The 20,773-nt window shown below is 40.5% G+C and overlaps 2 protein-coding genes across 8 annotated transcripts; one reads left to right on the forward strand and one right to left on the reverse strand.

Moving 5' to 3' along the window:
• The first annotated feature begins 49 nt into the window (after positions 1-49).
• LOC123319843 (protein strawberry notch) lies at positions 50-12,797 on the forward strand. Of its 6 annotated transcripts, XR_006538655.1 has the most exons (20): positions 62-176; positions 303-421; positions 908-1,046; positions 1,138-1,311; positions 1,738-1,926; positions 2,886-3,070; positions 3,143-3,410; positions 3,466-3,876; positions 3,931-4,149; positions 4,824-5,213; positions 6,331-6,492; positions 7,300-7,602; positions 7,710-7,898; positions 8,926-9,253; positions 9,312-9,671; positions 10,996-11,060; positions 11,118-11,479; positions 11,690-11,963; positions 12,023-12,360; positions 12,427-12,797. XR_006538655.1 is itself a non-coding variant. In XM_044906811.1 (19 exons), exons 3-19 carry the CDS (start codon positions 962-964, stop codon positions 12,109-12,111), a joined length of 4,053 nt encoding a protein of 1,350 aa, XP_044762746.1. In that variant the 5' UTR covers positions 62-176; positions 303-421; positions 908-961; the 3' UTR covers positions 12,112-12,797. The 6 variants fall into 6 exon arrangements, 5 of the variants coding, with proteins under 5 accessions (XP_044762747.1, XP_044762746.1, XP_044762749.1 ...); XM_044906811.1 differs by having other exon boundaries at positions 12,023-12,797; XM_044906814.1 differs by having other exon boundaries at positions 1,738-1,896; positions 12,023-12,797.
• On the reverse strand, positions 12,788-14,475 carry LOC123319844. 2 transcript variants are annotated; one of them, XM_044906818.1, is made up of 3 exons: positions 14,342-14,475; positions 13,908-14,276; positions 12,788-13,043 (listed from the first exon to the last, which is right to left on the reverse strand). In XM_044906818.1, exons 1-3 carry the CDS (start codon positions 14,355-14,357, stop codon positions 12,856-12,858), a joined length of 573 nt encoding a protein of 190 aa, XP_044762753.1. In that variant the 5' UTR covers positions 14,358-14,475; the 3' UTR covers positions 12,788-12,855. The 2 variants fall into 2 exon arrangements, with proteins under 2 accessions (XP_044762753.1, XP_044762752.1); XM_044906817.1 differs by lacking the exon at positions 14,342-14,475 and having other exon boundaries at positions 13,908-14,335.
• Positions 14,476-20,773: the final 6,298 nt, after the last annotated feature.

A 20,773-nucleotide genomic window follows, 5' to 3' on the forward strand; every position in this document is an offset into this window, starting at 1 on the left:
AGCCACCGTAAGAAAAAATGAAAAGTCCCTAACTTTTCGGTGCTCTTCCGATTCTTTCGTCCCTAGAAATCGATGTTGGCAACGCTTAGTACATAGTAGGTAAATGGCGGTGGCGTGTTAATCAGTCAAACTAAAGTTTTGGTTTTTAATTGATTATGCTTCATTCTCCGAATCCTGTAAGTGAAATTCAATGTAATAACGTTCTTCGAATTGGTAAATCAAAGAAATCGCACGAAGAATTCAGCCATTATCACGAATTTGCATGTCATTAGGTTTATAAAGAATGGTATGTCATTTTTTAGGTGAATGTCGAAGATACTTGATTTTGTTTATTTTTTGTTATATCTTCGAAATTGCTATTTAATTCATTCATTGAAGTCTTATTATCAAATTAACGATGATAAAGTGTTCAGAATAAACGGTAAGTTTGTGTAAAACCCATTTTTTCTTCTTTTAAATCATTGTTAAAAATTCATAACCACAAAAAAAATAAAAAAGTTGACTTGGGGTTTCTGGGGTATCTAAGGGCTTAACATCCTCAAATGTTTGTGCATTTCGAGAATTCTGGTTGGAATTATGTTTAAGGGCGTTGGTTCACGCCATATTTGCTGGGAACTGATAAAAAAATTCCTTGGAACTTGGAGATATTCCCTTATGAATTCTTTATTAGGTTGTATGACTTCTGGAGTTGGTAACTTCAGAATCAGTTTACCCAGACTAATTGTTCCGTGCAGCTGCAAATAAAGTGCGCATAGCTATGTTGGTAGCCAACCTCCGTTAGGAGATGGTACGCGAAGAAGAAGACTAATTGAGCCAACTGAAGTACCTTCTCGATTTATAAATGTTTTATTAGCTTCTGTCCCACATATAATCTTGAAGAACTTAACGGTGTTTGTTTAAATTGCAGACTAACTAATTTCACAACATCAGGTTGTTTTTGGAAAAGTTCAAATAATCAGAAATGGCAAGTAAGGAAGAGGAAAAAGAGGAATTCTCTGGAAGTGACTTTGACGAAGATGAAGATCCCGACAAAATAGAAGTACCAGGTTTGTAACTTCGGAGCACAATATCTCACTTTCAAACTATCAAACTATATAAGGGGATGTTGGATATCTATTATTGCTGGAAATATTTTAGGTGGAGGCAAAGATCTGGCAGCTGCAGCTGCAATAGCTACCACGAAAGCCAAACCGAAGAATGCAATGTTTGATATGCCGATGCCGCAGATGCCCAGTATGGGCCCTCATTATGGCGGTAATAGCAAAATGGCTGCTGGCATGCCATCACCATTCGACATGATGAGATCGCCAAGTAAGTGCCGATCACACTTTAATTTGTATGGAAATCATTGCCTTGTTGGGAAAAGAATTATTGTCATTACCAAGAATTTCAATCTGTTAATTTAATGTATTTTGGGAAAAAATATCTTTGGCTGTTGAAATGGTTGAGAAGCCTGGTGTGTTAACTGATTTCATTTAAAATCTAGGGGCAATACTTCATGTATCCTGTAAGTTCTTCCCTGGTTAAGTTTGTTGCAACCTCACCTAATTATAATAAAAATTTCCCATGACTTAAATCAGAACATTATTTTTAAAATATTTGGACTTATTTATATCGTTACGAGTGAAAATGGTCATAGTTTGAGATTATCAGATTTCCCTCACTTTGGGGCTGGGATAGAATATTAAAATGAGCGTTTGAATCGTGCAGATGATTAATCTTGAAATCATATCACAGTGGGCACGCCTTACGGCATGAGTAGCATGGCGGCAATGGCCAGCATGCTCAGCGGGCTGGGTGGTCCGATGAACATGGGCCAGATGTTTCCACCAGGGGCTGGCGGGGGAGGGAACCCTGCCAGCGCCGCCTTCCACGCTGCTCATTTTCTGCAGCAGAGTAAGTCTAAACTACTACCCCTTAAACACTGTGAGTCATCGTATCCATGCTTCGGGAATTTTTTTCTTTGGTTTGCTTGCACCCTTTGGTTGTTTTGTTGGAATGGAAGATTTAGAACTAATATTTTCTTTCTACTAACAGGTATCGATTGCTTCGTGCACTTTTTTTTCGCTACAAATTGAAATAGAAGAAGTTTTAGGGGAATTTATCGGATGATTTTGATTCTTTTTTGGAATATTATGTGATTTCGGTATAATAGTATGGTGAAACAGTTTTTTTTTTACTTGGAATTGAATTAAATGTAAGAAAAGAGTATATTTTTTGGAAATTTTGAGTCCTTTTTCCACTTTACGTATTTCGACTTTTGCACAAAAACTAAATCAAAATTTGTTCATGCATAAATGAAATTGAACCCGACTTAAGTTGAGAATAATATAAATTGGTAATATACAGGTCTTCAATGGAACAACAAGATTCATTTACTTCAAAATCGTGTATTGAATCTCGTAAATTTTGTGCCGAACTGTCATAAGGCTTTTAGAGGTGCAGTTTTCATTCTTTACATCAATTTTTAAGATTTACGCTGGATTTTGACAGTTCTTGTTTCGTTTTTTGACTTGCGTGAAGAGATGTTTTCTATAGTTTACATAAATACCTAACCTGCTTCTTGAATGAGACTTTTTTTGTGACTATGAAGGAATGCTTAGTGTTTAGACGTGCTGTGTCCACTTTTGTGTTTTGTATATGGTTAAGTTAGGCTGCACAACAATTTCTTGAGATCTTCCTTTGTCCCGCACCAACTAACTGCCTTTTATGTGTCGAAATTAACATTTTAAGATGCACGTTTAAGGAAACGACTGAGATATTGAATAGATTTTCCAACGATATCCAAAATAGGTATCGACACACATCTAATCGATATTTCAATCGGAAAAAATTACTTTTTAAAAACGAATCCGAATTTTTGTCACCTCTGGTTCTTTTCGCAGTGGAAATGGCCGCCCTGGGTCTGAACGGTCAGTTACAGAACCCGTTCTTTCAAAACATGGCAGCCCTGCTTTACTCCACACCCCCCGGTCAGCCTCCGTGGGGACCACAGTTGAGCAACAAGGCGGTGGCGTCCATGTGGATGAACGCCGATGCCAAACCGATGCATCACCAAGAAGAAGAAGAGGTGAGAATGGCTCTGCCACTTTTAAGTAAGGTTATAACGGAAGATTTCATTGATGAAACCTTTTTTTTTTAGGTCGATGACGAGGAACTTGGAGTGGCAGAAACCTATGCGGATTACATGCCTTCGAAATTGAAACTGGGCAGGAAACATCCCGATCCAGTTGTCGAGACTGCTTCCTTATCATCCGTTGCCCCAGCTGACGTCTGGTACAAGCTGTCCATACCTGACGAGACCATACGAACTGGGGCCCTTTCCGCTTTGCAGTTGGAGAGTATAACCTACGCCTCCCAAGCACACGAACATATCCTTCCAGATGGCACAAGGGCTGGGTTTCTCATAGGTAAACTAGCCTAAATGCCGAATATTGAGAAAATGTTCAATGTGGACTTGTTTAGGTGATGGGGCCGGTGTGGGTAAGGGTCGTACCATAGCCGGTATAATATTCGAGAACTACATGAAGGGACGCAAGAGGGCCATCTGGGTGTCCGTCTCCAACGACCTCAAATACGACGCCGAGAGGGATCTGAAGGACATAGGGGCGGGGAAGATTCAGGTTCATCCCTTGAATAAGTTCAAGTACGCCAAGATATCGTCAGCGATCAACGGGAACGTCAAGAAGGGCGTTATATTCAGCACTTATTCAGCCTTGATCGGTGAGAGTAACTCTGCGGGTGGTAAATACAAGAGCAGGCTGAAGCAGCTGCTGCAGTGGTGCGGACAGGATTTCGATGGTCTGATAGTGTTCGACGAGTGTCACAGGGCGAAGAATCTGTGCCCTGTCGGTTCCTCCAAGCCCACGAAGACAGGTAAGCTATGTCGACTGCTTGAAATATGGCCTTTTTTTAGTGATTTTTCCTTAGGTTTGACTGTATTGGAGCTCCAGAACAAGCTGCCGAAGGCTCGTGTGATCTACGCGTCGGCTACTGGAGCCTCCGAGCCCAGGAATATGGCTTATATGGTCAGGTTGGGGATGTGGGGCGAAGGTACCCCGTTCAAGGAATTTTCAGATTTTATATCTGCTGTAGAGAAGAGGGGTGTTGGAGCTATGGAGATCGTTGCCATGGATATGAAATTGAGAGGTTAGTGACGCTCTGTGGTCCCTCGATCATAGAGTGGCGATTTTGCCCATCGATCGGGAGTTTTTCTTCTATGACACCTTCGTGACCATTCAAACACGAAGGGTGTATTGTTGGTTGCCGTCCATTCGTATTCAGGCGGAGCTTCTAACGATAAAGTATCGGACTAAGTTAATATCTGTGAATTTCAAAAATGTTTTAACAATATTGGAGCGATTGAATTTCTGGCTGTTAACCAGAAAAATTTCTCATCTGCTAGGAACAATTTTTTGTTTTTCGGCACATACAGGGTGAGTTTTTGACTTGATAGGAGATTGAAGGTCGTATTAGGATCTATTTCAATAATAATTTTTAATTTTTGTCCTAACTTTATCATTTTGAAAGTTCTGCATTGGTGATTTATGGTGAAACGCTTCATTTTGACCAGTTCTACCTTCTTTTCAAAGCCTCACCTTTAAATACACCCTGTAAGTACCAATCAAAGACTCCCCCTGTATAATCCATTAACTTCTACAAAAGTAGTCGTTTGGCCTTGAAAATTTGACGTATGCCACCGTTTTTAGATGGATAATGCGAAGTTTTTAGGCTTGTCAAAACAAGGCGCCATCTACCGAAGTTAAACTGAGGCATTGGCCCAAATATCGTCTGAACGATCTAACTTTTTCCCGTCTCCGCAGGCATGTACATAGCGAGGCAGCTCAGTTTCCACGGCGTGGCCTTCAAGATCGAGGAGGTGCCCCTGTCCAAGGAGTTCGAGAAGGTGTACGACGCGAGCGTGAAGCTGTGGGTGGAGGCGATGCAGCGCTTCCACGAGGCGGCCGAACTGGTCGACGCGGAGAACAGGATGCGCAAGACGATGTGGGGCCAGTTCTGGTCGGCGCATCAGCGTTTCTTCAAGTATCTGTGCATAGCGGCCAAGGTGCCGCACGCGGTCTCGGTCGCGCACGAGGCCATCAAGTGCGGCAAGTGCGTCGTCATCGGTCTGCAGAGCACCGGCGAGGCCAGGACGCTGGAGCAGTTGGAGAGGGACGAGGGGGAGTTGACCGATTTCGTGTCCACGGCTAAAGGTAAGGTCGAAAATTGCCTATGTAGAGGGCTGGCGGTGCTGTAACCCGTGGAATTTCGACGAAAGTTCTTTGAATTTCAAGGGAGGGGCTGTGGGAGGTGACTCCGGCTTAAACATATGGCTGGACGGTGAATGGTTCAGTACATCTGAGTCTATCTGATTAGTTGCATCGGGTCGCTTGAAAAAATTGTTGTATCGTGGGATTTGGGGTGAAAACAATGTGGAAGTTTGAGAGAGTTTATAAAAAGTGCTCATGTTGACTAAGTGGTATTATTGTTACCCTATTTCACCCCATTTTTACTACGATTGTTGGAGGGTTCGAACAAGATGAAGATTGAGACAGAGAGAGAAACTAAATTTATTGATTTGACAATCAAGCGGCCAGTTAAATACAGTATTGTTTCACAAAAATTGCACATGAAGCTTATTGAAAACTATTGGGAGGTAATAATTATTGTTATGGTAATGATTTCAGATGTTCGAAAAGTGGTAAAGCTGGCAACTTTACCTTTCGTGCAAACTCTCTATTTTAGTGGTGTATCCATGGCTTGATTTTGCTGATGTGAAAGATGAAGATTGTGATGAACATTGTGGAAAAATTTTTGAATAATTTAGACGAATTGTATTCCTGGGATTTTGAACTAATATTCTATTTTTTTTACTCTCGGTCCTAAGTATTTTTCTGTTAGTTGGTATCGAAATGAGCCAACTTTTGAATTATTAAAAAAAGATGAGAAAAATTCGGCAATCTTAAGTTTCCATTTTCATTCCCACTAAAAATCTAACGCAACAATGTCCTAAACAAAAGCATATGGTTGTGTCATTCATCACGAGATAAAATATTTCTCATTGTCTTGCGATAAATCAGATAACAAATGATCTAGGGTCTATTTCAGTAATCATTCTCAATTTTTTTTCCAACTTTGTTGTTTTGAAAGTTTTGTATGGGTGATTTTCGGTGAAACACTTCATTTTGACCAGTTCTGTCTGTTAAAAAAAAAGCCTCACCCTTAATACACCCTGTATTCGTTGATGGACGGTTACCATTGTTGAAAATTGGTACAACTTTTCCCCTTGGACACAATGAACAGCTGGATATAAATTTCTAACTTTTTCAGGAGTTTTTCAAACTTTGGTGGAGAAACACTTCCCTGCACCGGACAGAAACAGGATACACAGGTTATTAGGGTTGGAACCCCCTGCTTCTAATTCGAAAAAATCATCAAACGGAGTCCACGATGAAGGTAACACCTCGACTAACAGTGGCAAAAGGAAACCAAGTAAGTTTGGATCAAACATCTCCAAAGATATAAATGTCTGACCCATTATTAGGCAAGTGGACTACTTTTTATTCTCTCTATTCTTACAAAAACAAATTTTCACCAACGTTTCGGCAGCATTCGTGCCTATATCAAGGCTCCAAAATGAACAAGACAGAACTGCACAAATTTAAAATTCTCATAAATAAAAACACACAAAGGACATAATGAACACAACTAAAAACAACATGAATCAATGCTACAATTGTCAAAAGACTACTCTCTTTGATTTATGTTGTGTTCATTATGTCCTTTGTGTATTTTTATTCATGAGAATTTTAAATTTGTGCAGTTCTGTTGATACGTTTTGTTCATTTTGGAGCCTTGATAAAGGCACGAATGCTGCTAAATGTGAAATTTTGTGTGTAAGAATTGGGAGAATAAAAAGTAGTCCATTTGCCTTTTAATTGAATCTATTCAATCATGAATGAAAGTTGTGATTTTAACAGTATATTCTTGAGGTCAAAAGAAACACTTTTCTCTCTTACCTTTTTTTCTGATTCATCAAATAAATGAAAAGCTATAATCTGAAATTCATTCAATTCGATAAAACTGTTTATGAGAGATCTAAAAAACATTTTTTCAACAGCCTGTATCTTTCAAACCAAGCCGTTTCAAGAAAAATAGTATACGAAAAAAGTATTTCTTTCAACCTCGAGAATCTACTGTTGAAATATTTGTACGAATCAAAGACTCACCTCGTATATTATGTCGAAATAACCTTTCGCAGCCTAAAAGTTTCTCGATTTCATTAATTTTTTTTTGTAGTGAGGCAGGCCGCCGCCAGGGCGGTCAAGAGGAACAAGTGGTCGACCTCAGACAGCGAGAACGACTCGGAGAAGAGCACCGACTCCGAGTTCAAGATGACGGACAACGAGAGCGAGATCTCGGAGGAACATTCCGACTCTGCACAGAGCAGCGATTTCAACCCCTTCATATCGGACAGCGACTCGGACAACGACCCGTGGAGCAGGACGAAGAAGAAGGGTAAGAAGACGAAGAAGGTGGCCAAGAAACGACCCTCGACCCAGGATAAGCTCTCCATGATGATCACGGAGAAAAATAATAAAGGTAGGTCTGGTTGTGTCCGAGGATTCGGTTCTGTTATTGTGTGAAGTGTCTTTGTTGGAGTTGCAGTGAAAAGTGTGAAAAATTCGTTTTTTTTTATTCGTTTAAAGCCAAAAGTAACGGTGCAGGATTCACCGGAGCCCCACCGAAAGATGCCATAGAGAGAGCGTGCTCGATGAAGGAGGAACTGTTGAATAAAATCGAAAGACTGGGCGATAAATTGCCACCGAACACTCTGGATCAGCTGATAGACGAGCTGGGTGGTCCAGAGAACGTAGCTGAAATGACAGGGAGGAAAGGTGAGGAAAAATTGACCGTTAACCCTTTAAAAATAATGCTAAAAATATTTTATTCTATCCCCGATAAGATCTTACTAACAGTGGGACAATTATATGAACTGATTTCATTCATATTTAAGTTTTCGTTGAGTGGGAGGAGAAAAAGGGGGACCAAAAATGTTCCCCTGTGGAACCCCGTCCCTCTCCCACTGCCCTCTAGGTTTTTGAGACTCGCGTTTTTTCGTTAATCTGTTTTTTTTCCTCAATTTTGTTTCCCAAACGACATTTTCGTCTATACAGGGTGGGTCTTGGACAGTAACCTAGACAGACTGCTTGAGAGAAATGAACATAATAAAGATTCAACCTGGTGGACTCTGCAGGCTTAAAAAAAAGGTTCCTTCTGTTACAAACGCTCCGAAATCAAGATTTAATATCGGGTGATGCCTCATGTAGCTCTTTGTAATGCTTGAACTCTATATTTGGAATTGTGTCGATGAGGTTATATCAATGAAAATTTGAGGAATATTTTGGCAAATGTCCATCAAAGTACTGGTCGACTGTTTTAATGTCTGTGGTGGGTCAGGTAAGTAGTGTTAATGCTGTGGCATTGCCTCTCCACATGGTATGTACAGGGTGGGCAAAATTTGTTATCCACTGAGGGGATCTCGAGAACTATGAAATCTAGAAGAGAGCGGATGACAAATTTCCGAACTTTTTATCAGAGAAACAAAGGATGGTGAAAACCGTAGCCTCCTGCGATCCATTGTTTTTGAGTCATCAGCAAAAAATGAGATTTTGACGAATTCGAAAAGTTCTCATTACTTTTTTGTCTTCGAAGTTACGGATCTGAAACTTGAACCTTCTTAGGCCCTTATATACTTAGAATCTAAGACTCACCCTGTGTATAAACTGTTTTTGTTCGTATTTCAAGTCTGATCCTTGATTAAGAGGGGAAAAACAGGAACGTTTCAAGTTTTTTTCAGTTTCTCATCCTCGATCTTGTTTCCTGGACATATTTTCAGCTGAAAACCCTTCTTGTGTGTCTCAGGTCGCGTGGTCCAAACCGAAGACGGCGGCATCCAGTACGAGAGCAGATCCGAGCAGGACGTGCCGCTCGAGACGCTCAACCTTACGGAGAAGCAGCGCTTCATGGACGGCGAGAAGGACGTGGCCATCATATCTGAGGCCGCATCCAGCGGCATATCGCTGCAGAGCGACAGACGCGCCAAGAACCAGAGGCGGCGCGTCCACATCACCCTCGAGCTACCCTGGTCCGCCGACAGGGCGATACAGCAGTTCGGCCGGACGCACCGGAGTAACCAGGTCAACGCGCCCGAGTACATCTTCCTCATATCCGATCTAGCCGGGGAGAGGAGGTGAGTTGATGCCCGAAGCTCCGCGCGTGCGTTTTTACGATTTTTTTCTACTGCGCAGGTTCGCGTCGATAGTGGCCAAACGTCTGGAGAGCCTGGGCGCGCTGACGCACGGCGACCGTCGCGCCACCGAGACCAGGGACCTGAGCCAGTTCAACATCGACAACAAGTACGGCAGGTCGGCGCTGGAGGCCACCATGAAGGCGGTGATGGGCTACGACGCGCCGGTCGTGCCCCCGCCCAAGGACTACAAGGGCGACTTCTTCAAGGACGTGGCCGCGGCCCTGGTGGGCGTCGGACTGATCGTCAACAGCGAATCGATGCCGGGCGTGCTCTCTCTCGACAAGGACTACAACAACATGTCCAAGTTCCTCAACAGGATACTGGGGATGCCGGTGGAGCTCCAGAACAGGCTGTTTAAGTGAGTGATTCTTAGCCTACTATGGAACCAAACGAAATTTCAAGGTCAAAATGTTGTATTACTCAACATATTCTACTCTTAATTGGATATATTTATTACAGCGAACCTGCAACGTCTCTAGACCTTTTAAAAAAATTTTTTCTTCTGGCTCTGCAAACCAGATCTTCACTGCTTTTATTACCTCCTCGTTGGAAAAAAATTCTCGACCTTTTAAACTTTTTTTCAGTTGAGGAAAGAGATGATAGTCGGATGGAGCCAAATCTGGTGAATGAGGGGGGTGTTCTAGTAATTCAAACCCTACATCACGAATTTTTTGCATGGCAACATGAGATTTGTGTGCAGGGGCGTTGTCCTGCAAAAACAAAACACCTTTGGATAGCTTTCCGCGTCTTTTCTCTTTAATTTTTTCCCTTAGAGTGGTCGGTAATGTCGAATAGTAATCTCCGGTTATTGTTCTAACCTTATCCAAAAAATCGATCGTGATTACTCCGTGGCAATCCCAAAAAACTGAAGCAAGAACTTTTCCAGCAGATTTTTGGACACTTGACTTCTTAGGTCTTGGAGAACCAGAGTGTCGCCATTCCATCGACTGTTGCTTTGTTTCTGGATCGTAGAAATGTACCCAAGTCTCGTCCATAGTAACAATTCGGTTTAAGAAGTCTACATCGTTTTCAAATCGAGCACAGATCGAACGCGATGCTTCTACCCTTGCACGCTTTTGGTCGACATTCAAACGTTTGGGGATCCATTTTGCAGCAAGATTTCTCATGTCCAAATTGACGTGAACTGTATGATGAAGGCGTTCGTATGAAATATTCAGTGCTACAGATATCCGTTTTAGCCCAATTCGACGGTCTGATAAAATCATTTCATGAACTGCATCGATATTTTCGGGAACTGACACAGAAACTGGCCTTCCCGATCGGTCATCATCTTCAATGGAAAATTTACCACTTTTGAAGCTTGCAGTCCGATTTTTCACGGTCGCATACGAAGGACATTGATCACCAAGGGTATTAAGCATATCTTCGTAAATCTGCTAACCTCTTAACCCTTTTAAAAATACAGGTACCTGATGATGGCTCGATACTCCAATTTTTCGATTTTCACAATTTCGGTGCACATCTTCTTTCTTTTAATTTATTGCGTAACTCTGGTTCTCTTTTTTAACCTCAAACTTCACACTGACACTTCTAATGAGTTATTGTTCGTTGCTACGGCAACGCAATATTTTTTTTACGCATGGAACTGGTCTAGGCTAACTAGATATCGATACATCCTCGTAAATCGAGATTTGAGCTAACTTTAATCGTTTTTTTTTTAGGTATTTCACTGATACGCTCAGCGCCATAATCATCCAAGCCAAGAGGAGCGGCAGGTTCGATCTAGGTACGTTTTTTCACTCCGGGGATCCCGAACAGAATACATTTTCATTTTTTCCCGAAGGTATATTGGACCTGGGCGCCGGGGGCGAGGTGGTGAAGCGCGTCAGGACGGTGACGTTCCTGCGGAAGCACGCGACGGGCACGGCGCCGACGGAGCTGCACACGGTGCACGTGGAGCGGGGCATGTCGTGGCCGGAGGCGTTGGAGAAGCTGTCCGAGACCACGGGCGAGAACGAGGGTTTCTACGTGTCGCACCAGGTGCGGAACGCGAAGCACACCGCGATACTGGCGATGGAGGCGGACGGGGGCTCGAAGAAGAAGCTGGAGTCGAAGAAGGAGCAGATGTTCTCGGTGTACAGGCCCAATACGGGGCTGCAGTTCAGGCAGGAGAGCCTGGCCGAGCTGGAGAAGAAGTACAAGAAGGTGGGTGCGCGGTTTCGGCCGTATATCGAAAATATACAGGGGGAGGCTTTGACTCGTACGAATATCTTAACAGTAGGACGAAAGAAACATAATGAGCTCCTGGAGAAACAAATTCCCCCTTCAGAATAACAAGCTAAATCTATGACACTACACATCTGTGGATCTTTCAAACAGAGTTGCATTCATATCAAATAAACCGTATTTTTCCAGGTGGAATCCAGCGAGGCAGAGAAACCGTGGACCGAACAGTACGACTCGTCGGTGAACACCTGTTCGCACGCGTATTGGCGAGGAAACTGCAGGATGGTCAACCTGGGACAGGACTGCGAGGTCGGTCTCAGGAGGAGGACGTACAACGTCGTCTCCGGCTCCGTCCTGTCGGTGTGGAGCAGGGTGGAGGGCGTATTGGCCAGCAAGAACGGCACGCACAACAACAAGATGCAAGTTATTCGATTGAGAACCAAAGATGATTTGAAGATCGTAGGTAGGTACAGGAAAATCCGATAAAAAATCGTTTTTTTCAACCTGATTTTTTATTACCAGGTACGTTGATACCTAAGAATTGTGTTGACGCACTGATCGAGGCGCTGTCGTCGGACGCCGAGAAGGTGGACGAGCAGAAATTCCCGTAATAAAGTCTGCAAGAAACGGATTTAAACAGGGCTGCAAGTATTACTACTCAAACAAACAAAAAAAATGGTGACAGTTATTAACGAAACGTTCGTTGAGAACAGTAACTGTATAAAATAATGTAGAACTGAATGATTGATATTCGTTTTCATTTTAGATGAAAAAAAAATCGAAGTTCCAAAAAATAATTCCAAGAAATTATCGATTAAACAAAAAAAAAATGAGAAAAATCTGTGACATAGTTATTTTAGGTAATGTCTAATGTATTTATATAAACGTAGATTTTTAATGATTTTTTCTTATATCAAAATACACAGGTTCGATGATAAGGACACCTAAACACCACACACACACAAGTCAACACTCGTTGGTTTTTTTATTTGTAAAATATATAATTCACACCTTTTACAACGGAAACTGAGCTTGTTACACCAGTGGAGTCGTCGACGAATCTAATTTATTCCCTCTCGAAATTCTAGTGATTTTTTTTTAAGGTGGCTATTTTCGCGAATGTTGCAAGTTCCTAAACACTTTTTCTGAAATGTATTTTGATATTACGAGAACAGCAGAGTAATCGTTTCACTGGTGTGTTCTAATTTCAGGCAAAATTTGCTTATATATCTTATGTATATTTGGATGTGTTCGAAGGCTAAATAAGCAGAAAAAGAAAAACGAAAATTACCCACAACCACATGTGTTTTATTTGAACCACTCTCACTGTTCGATACAAAACGATTTTTTTTGTTTCAGTCTTTCCTCTGGCTTCTAGTTTCCGACTTGCTGATCGCCTTTTTCACGTTTTTCACCAGGTATTCGACGTCCTCTTTGTAGCTTTCGGTGCAGTTGAACCTCTGCGTTATCTCCTGAAGTCGTTCTATGCCCTCTTTCATTTTCTTTATGTGGGTGGACATCACCTCGTCGTGGTTGCTGTCATCTTGAACAAAAAAAAGGTGTTTTCACGCGAATAAGGACCAAAGTGGTGACCTTAGTGTGGGTTTCGAGGCAGAGAAAGAATTGGAATCATGTAACGGTGATCAAATGGATGGATAGTTATTGGTATGGTTGGTTTTGTTGGGGGGATGGGATGCTCAGTGTGGTTTTATGCTTGCAATTTCAATATCTAGAGCGAGAATTCTTGGAGGAGGCGACATAATCACCCTGGCCCTTACCTGTCTGAGTGCATGCTGCCTTTGTACAGGGTGGGCAAAATTCGTTGTCTACTGAGGGTATCTCGAGAACTATAAGAGCTAGAAGACAATGGATGACACATTTCTGAGCTATGTAGAATGTAACATTTGTTTTTCGATTTAACTGAAACTTCACAAAATAAAGCACCAATTCAAAGCCAAACAATGAGTTTTCACTTATAGCTTGAAAAGAAGATGCAGAGTTGGCCATTTTCCATCTTTTGAAAGTTCTGGTCGGAAACGTGCCATTTTTCCTCAGCTTTCACAATTACAGAGCTACCATTCAATCCCATCGAATATTGCCCACCCTGTACACCTAGCTGGCTGTGAAGACAAGAGTTTAAAGTCTTGAAACAGGGACAATGGTGTAATAGTGGACAGTTTAGTTGGCACAAATGGTGGAGGATTTCAATGCATCTCTCTTCCACAGAGGGAATCATCTCTCAGCATCTACAAAGACAGAAAAGCGCACCTTGCTAAACAATGTTCGGAATGTTTCAACCTTTGTCACTTAAAAAAGCCAGTGGCAGGCGTTTCAAAGACTGTTAAGGATCCTAAATGGCGACAATAAGCTGAAAAGATCTGTGGGTGGATGGGGTGTTGCATCTTACTTCTCTGGATGTCCCTCAAGTCGCTAGCTGTCAGCGCCGGATGAGGTTTGCGCGAATTCTTCAGCAGCTTGCTCAGGTCCGTGTGCGAAGACCTCCTCTCGACCTCCATGGAGGTGATCAAGGCGTCCAGAACTTCCGTTTTCTCCTCAGGCCTGGGTATCGTCAGGATCCTGGACCGCTTGCGATTGACGGCCTTCAGCACCTGCGAAGATGGACGCTCCAGGTGCAGGTCGATGCCCTTGGACGGCCTCTCCAGGACGTGGATCTTGGTGGTGTAGTTCTTCCTGGTCCTCCTGACGGACTCGTTGTATGCGTAATCGTTGGCGCTGATGCCGCTCTCCTTCCCGACCATGTCGATGTAGTTTTGCACTAGGGTTGAAATACCGCGTAACATCGTTTTTGCCACCCTTTAATCTGCGTGAAAGCGAACTCACCGTGAAATTTATCCATTTGGCGCTTCTCTGACACTAGACTGACAATTTTGATTGATTTTTAGTTGGCGAGAGCGAAAAATGATTGATAATTAGTGAAAATCGTGACAGTTCTTTAAAAAAAAAATAATTCCAAAGCTTCTGCGCTCATACTGTAACAGATCTGTAGTAAAAGACACATAATAGCTAAAAATAATCTTTATTTCAACATAACTTCATAAATTAAACGTTTGCCTCTCAACTATGCTAAGATTGTTACAAAAAACAGTCAAAATTCATATCAAATATTTATACAACTTGGCGAAACTAAAGCTTTCTCTTCTCTCCAACAGAAAAGAAACTAGAGGTCACTTCTTTCCTCCTAAAAGTAAAACGCAATTAAATCTCGTAACTCGGAGCAAAATCTCTACCCTCTCACCTTTTTTGCCTCCCTTTGTCGCTTGTGGCTTGGTTTCTGTTTTACTATCCCCTGCCTTAGGCGCAGCACCCCCAGCCGCGGCTTTTTTCTGTAAAAATTGATAATAAGTAAAGACCAATTGATTAATTGAGTAATGTTCCTTACATCAGCTGGGGGATTATTGCCTTTATTTCCTCCTTTGCCTCCTTTACCCATTTTTTGAACGTGACAACTTTTAAGATAGGTAACGTTTGTTTATCTGATATGTGTTTTGCAAGTGCCAAATTATTTCTATTTTTAAAAATTTGGCAATGAAAAGTCAGTTCAACTATCGAGAATGAAATTTCAGCGAAGGCCAAGGAAAAAATCGGATTCAGAAGTAGGTCGCAGCTTAGACCGGATACAAGTATTTACGTCCCAAATTTAAGTTAGAAAGTATGTTTTTTGAAGCACTGGTAGTAATTCAAACAAATTTCTGAGAATAATTTGATCCCAACTAATGGAATCTCATGGAATTCCCATTTCGCTCCTAATTTAGTGTTGAAATATTTGCGTGTTGGGCGTCCGCTCCAAGCTACGCACTACTCTGATGGTTCATAGAAAATTAGTACGATTACATCAGTCCCTGATATCATAATTGAACTCAATAATGAGTAAGTTCACATTGTTATGAACGTAGACAAATTTGGGAAGAATTTATTCTGGCCGATTTTGCACAATACTGTATGTGCCCCTGACAACCCCCTGCGACAACTGCACATACAAGGTTAGTATGACATCTCAGTATTATGTGTTGCCTATGCCGGTATTCTCACGGCGCTTTGGCGATTTTCGATAAGAATGAAATTACCTACAGTACACTGTAATTTGTGGCTTTACATCTTTTTCTGAGATCCCTAATTTCAAAACTGAGCTTATTTTTCACGAACAAAAATTTATTTTCGGCCTACCTGTTTTCCCAACAATCCAATAAAACTATATTCTCAATTTCAAAATGATATGTTATAACCTTGTGTTATAATTATTAGATATCGAATTGACATACATGTTTTATGCATAATTCGAGGTAGCTGTTTTGAAATTTGAACTCAGTTTCATTCTTATAGCAAATACTTTCGCCGTTTGAACACTTTGAAATTTGTTCATTCTCGGATGAAAATCCTACAAATTCTATTGCACCGCCATCTAGTCTCATTCCAACGCACATTGACTGATCAATTACAGAGTTCTTTTTAGTATATAGTAGAAACCTACAGTAGTTTATCTCATGCAGAACAGTTTTCTACTATGAAGAGAAATAGAAAACTGTGAAAGGGTTGTAACATGTTTGTTAGTTTGCGACTAGAGGGCGCTGCAATAGAATTCGAAGAATTTCGTCCAAGAAATAGTTAAATTTCAAAGTGACGCTCAAAACGAGAAATAATCCACTTGAAGAGATGATTGCAGTTTCGGAGATAGCAGGGCCCCATGGAATTATCTTTCTCAGAATATGTAATTATATCTATTCAATCTAGATCTTGAAATTCCAGGGGAATTTATATAGGAGTAAGAGTTTAGTCCAGACCGTCACCGAACCGGTATGCTGTGTTTTTATTCAGCAGATCGGCGCCGGTGGCGGTATGGTCATTACTCATTCATCTAGCTGTTCCATGGTATTGAGGTCGTGGAAGCAAGCAGGCCATTGTTATTGTTATGTTACACTTTCAGTCTCCAATGAGACATTATCCGGCATAAATCCAATCTATGGGTAAGTTGCTTTAATTGGATTATTTAGTAAGTATCCACCCACTAATTTTCCCGACCTTCAGAAGGGCGTAAAACAAAAAATAATTCATTTGAACAAGAACCGATTGCAGTTTCTGATAGAGAATAGCCTAATTAAACTTTATTTTCAATTTCAAGACGATACGAGAAAAAAAGCATTTTCGGCCAAAAATTTTCATGATGTATAGCCTTGCGTTTTTTTCGATCGGAATCGAAAATCCAACTTTCAGATATTGAAGTGCCGTACATGTTTTCTGGATAATTCGAGGTCTCTGATTTCAAATCTGAGCTCAGTTCTGACGAAAAAAATTTATTTCGGCTGCTAGGGCCTACCAAAGTTTCAGCCCTTCAAAGGGGCGTAAAACGAAAAATAATTCACTTGAAGAAGAACCGCTTGCAGTTTCGGGTAGAGAAGAGCCTATTTAAACTATATTTTCAATTTCAAGACGATACGAAAAAAAAAGCATTTCCGGCCAAAATTTTTCATGATGTATAGTCTTGCGTTTTTTTCGATCGGAATCGAAAATCCAACTTTTAGATATTGAAGTGCCGTACATGTTTTCTGGATAATTCGAGGTCTCTGATTTCAAATCTGAGCTCAGTTTTGACGAAAAAAATTTATTTCGGCTGCTAGGGCCTACCAAAGTTTCAGCCCTTCAAAGTGGCGTAAAACGAAAAATAATTCACTTGAAGAAGAACCGCTTGCAGTTTCGGGTAGAGAAGAGCCTATTTAAACTATATTTTCAATTTCAAGACGATACGAAAAAAAAAGCATTTCCGGCCAAAATTTTTCATGATGTATAAGTCTTGCGTTTTTTTCGATCGGAATCGAAAATCCAACTTTCAGATATTGAAGTGCCGTACATGTTTTCTGGATAATTCGAGGTCTCTGATTTCAAATCTGAGCTCAGTTTTGACGAAAAAAATTTATTTCGGCTGCTAGGGCCTACCAAAGTTTCAGCCCTTCAAAGGGGCGTAAAACGAAAAATAATTCACTTGAAGAAGAACCGCTTACAGTTTCGGGTAGAGAAGAGCCTATTTAAACTATATTTTCAATTTCAAGACGATACGAAAAAAAAAGCATTTCCGGCCAAAATTTTTCATGATGTATAGTCTTGCGTTTTTTTCGATCGGAATCAAAAATCCAACTTTTAGATATTGAAGTGCCGTACATGTTTTCTGGATAATTCGAGGTCTCTGATTTCAAATCTGAGCTCAGTTTTGACGAAAAAAATTTATTTCGGCTGCTAGGGCCTACCAAAGTTTCAGCCCTTCAAAGGGGCGTAAAACGAAAAATAATTCACTTGAAGAAGAACCGCTTGCAGTTTCGGGTAGAGAAGAGCCTAATTAAACTATATTTTCAATTTCAAGACGATACGAAAAAAAAAGCATTTCCGGCCAAAATTTTTCATGATGTATAGTCTTGCGTTTTTTTTCGATCGGAATCAAAAATCCAACTTTTAGATATTGAAGTGCCGTACATGTTTTCTGGATAATTCGAGGTCTCTGATTTCAAATCTGAGCTCAGTTTTGACGAAAAAAATTTATTTCGGCTGCTAGGGCCTACCAAAGTTTCAGCCCTTCAAAGGGGCGTAAAACGAAAAATAATTCACTTGAAGAAGAACCGCTTGCAGTTTCGGGTAGAGAATAGCCTATTTAAACTATATTTTCAATTTCAAGACGATACGAAATAAAAAGCATTTCCGGCCAAAATTTTTCATGATGTATAGTCTTGCGTTTTTTTTCGATCGGAATCAAAAATCCAACTTTTAGATATTGAAGTGCCGTACATGTTTTCTGGATAATTCGAGGTCCCTGATTCCAAATCCGAACTCAGTTTTGACGAAAAAAATTTATTTCGGCTGCTAGGGCCTACCAGAATTTCAGCCCTTCGAAGGGGCGTAAAACGAAAAATAATTCACTTGAAGAAGAACCGATTGCAGTTTCGGGTAGAGAATAGCCTATTTAAACTATATTTTCAATTTCAAGACGATACGAAAAAAAAAAGCATTTCCGGCCAAAATTTTTCATGATGTATAGTCTTGCGTTTTTTTCGATCGGAATCGAAAATCCAACTTTTAGATATTGAAGTGCCGTACATGTTTTCTGGATAATTCGAGGTCTCTGATTTCAAATCTGAGCTCAGTTTTGACGAAAAAAATTTATTTCGGCTGCTAGGGCCTACCAAAGTTTCAGCCCTTCAAAGGGGCGTAAAACGAAAAATAATTCACTTGAAGAAGAACCGCTTGCAGTTTCGGGTAGAGAATAGCCTATTTAAACTATACTTTCAATTTTAAGACGATACGAAAAAAAAAACATTTCCGGCCAAAATTTTTCATGATGTATAAGTCTTGCGTTTTTTTTCGATCGGAATCAAAAATCCAACTTTTAGATATTGAAGTGCCGTACATGTTTTCTGGATAATTCGAGGTCCCTGATTCCAAATCCGAACTCAGTTTTGACGAAAAAAATTTATTTCGGCTGCTAGGGCCTACCAGAATTTCAGCCCTTCGAAGGGGCGTAAAACGAAAAATAATTCACTTGAAGAAGAGCCGAAGGCAGTTTCGGGTAGAGAATAGCCTAATTAAACTATATTTTCAATTTCAAGACGATACGAAAAAAAAAGCATTTCAGGCCAAAATTTTTCATGATGTATAGTCTTGCGTTTTTTTTCGATCGGAATCGAAAATCCAACTTTTAGATATTGAAGTGCCGTACATGTTTTCTGGATAATTCGAGGTCCCTGATTCCAAATCCGAACTCAGTTTTGACGAAAAAAATTTATTTCGGCTGCTAGGGCCTACCAGAATTTCAGCCCTTCGAAGGGGCGTAAAACGAAAAATAATTCACTTGAAGAAGAACCGATTGCAGTTTCGGGTAGAGAATAGCCTATTTAAACTATATTTTCAATTTCAAGACGATACGAAAAAAAAAGCATTTCCGGCCAAAATTTTTCATGATGTATAGTCTTGCGTTTTTTTCGATCGGAATCGAAAATCCAACTTTTAGATATTGAAGTGCCGTACATGTTTTCTGGATAATTCGAGGTCTCTGATTTCAAATCTGAGCTCAGTTTTGACGAAAAAAATTTATTTCGGCTGCTAGGGCCTACCAAAGTTTCAGCCCTTCAAAGGGGCGTAAAACGAAAAATAATTCACTTGAAGAAGAACCTTAATTCCAAATCTGAGCTTAGCTTAGCTGAAAAATATTTATTTTGGCTGGCATTATACTTTAGCCGATTGTCATAAGGGGGTAAAGTATAATGAAATGCACTTGACGAGTGAAACTTACCAGAATTTGAATACATAACAATTCCATCTATATCTTGTAATTTTAGGTGAATTCATATATTGGAGTAAGAGTTTTAGTCCAGACCGTTACCGAACCGGTATGCTGTGATATTATTCAGCAGATCGGCACCGGTGGCGGTATGGTCATTACTCATTCATCTGTTCCATGGTATTGAGGTCGTGGAAGCAAGCAGGCCATTGTAATATGTTACTCGTTCAGACTCCAATAAGACATATTATCCTGCATAAATTAAACTTACTCCATAATCTTTTATTTGCAGTAAAGTGACTTACAAGAGTTAGAGTCACAGTTATATATTGAAAAATTTTCACTGATAATACTTTTTTCTTCGTGTCGTCTTTAGATTAAAAATAAAGTTCAATTAGGCTCTTCTCTATCAGAAACTGCAATCGGTTCTTCTTCAAGTGAATTATTTTTCGTTTTATGCCATTTTGAAGGGCAGCAACTTTGGTAGGCATTGCAGCAGAAATAATTTTTTTTTCGTCAAAACTGAGCTCTAATTTGGAATCAGGGACCACGAATTATCCAGAAAACATGTTCGGCATTCTAATATGTGGATATGTTTTCTAATTCTGATCGAAAAACATTCCATTCCTGCATGAAATTTCCACAAATTCTTTTGCTCCGCCATCTAGTACCATTTCAACGAACATCTACTAATCAATTACAGTGATCTATATCCCGCATAGTAGAAACCTGTCTCTCCTATAGAACAGTTTTCTACTGGAGCTGAAATAGAAAACTGTAATGAGCTGGACTATGTTCGGTAAACACCCCCTAGGTGGCGCTACAATAGAATTTACGGGAGATCGAATATGATGTGTTGCATATGCCGATATATTCAAGGCGCTTTTTATCTTTGTCGATTTTTCGTCTAGAATGGAAAAACCTGTTTTCATATTGAAGTGCCGTACATGTTTTCTGGGTAATTCGAGGTCTCTGATTTCAAATCTGAGCTCAGT

This window comes from Coccinella septempunctata, chromosome 9 (genome assembly GCF_907165205.1).
Source record: "Coccinella septempunctata chromosome 9, icCocSept1.1, whole genome shotgun sequence".
Lineage (NCBI taxonomy): Eukaryota > Metazoa > Arthropoda > Insecta > Coleoptera > Coccinellidae > Coccinella > Coccinella septempunctata.

Bases quoted from the DNA above. Each gene is read 5' to 3' on its own strand.
- LOC123319843 (XM_044906812.1), top strand. From the start codon at position 962: ATGGCAAGTAAGGAAGAGGAAAAAGAGGAATTCTCTGGAAGTGACTTT. The intron at 4,150-4,823 runs GTTAGTGACGCT...CCGTCTCCGCAG, and splicing joins CATGGATATGAAATTGAGAG to GCATGTACATAGCGAGGCAG. The intron at 7,899-8,925 runs GTGAGGAAAAAT...TGTGTGTCTCAG, and splicing joins TGAAATGACAGGGAGGAAAG to GTCGCGTGGTCCAAACCGAA.
- LOC123319844 (XM_044906817.1), bottom strand. From the start codon at position 14,301: ATGTTACGCGGTATTTCAACCCTAGTGCAAAACTACATCGACATGGTC. The intron at 13,044-13,907 runs GTAAGATGCAAC...TTTTTGTTCAAG, and splicing joins CTTGAGGGACATCCAGAGAA to ATGACAGCAACCACGACGAG.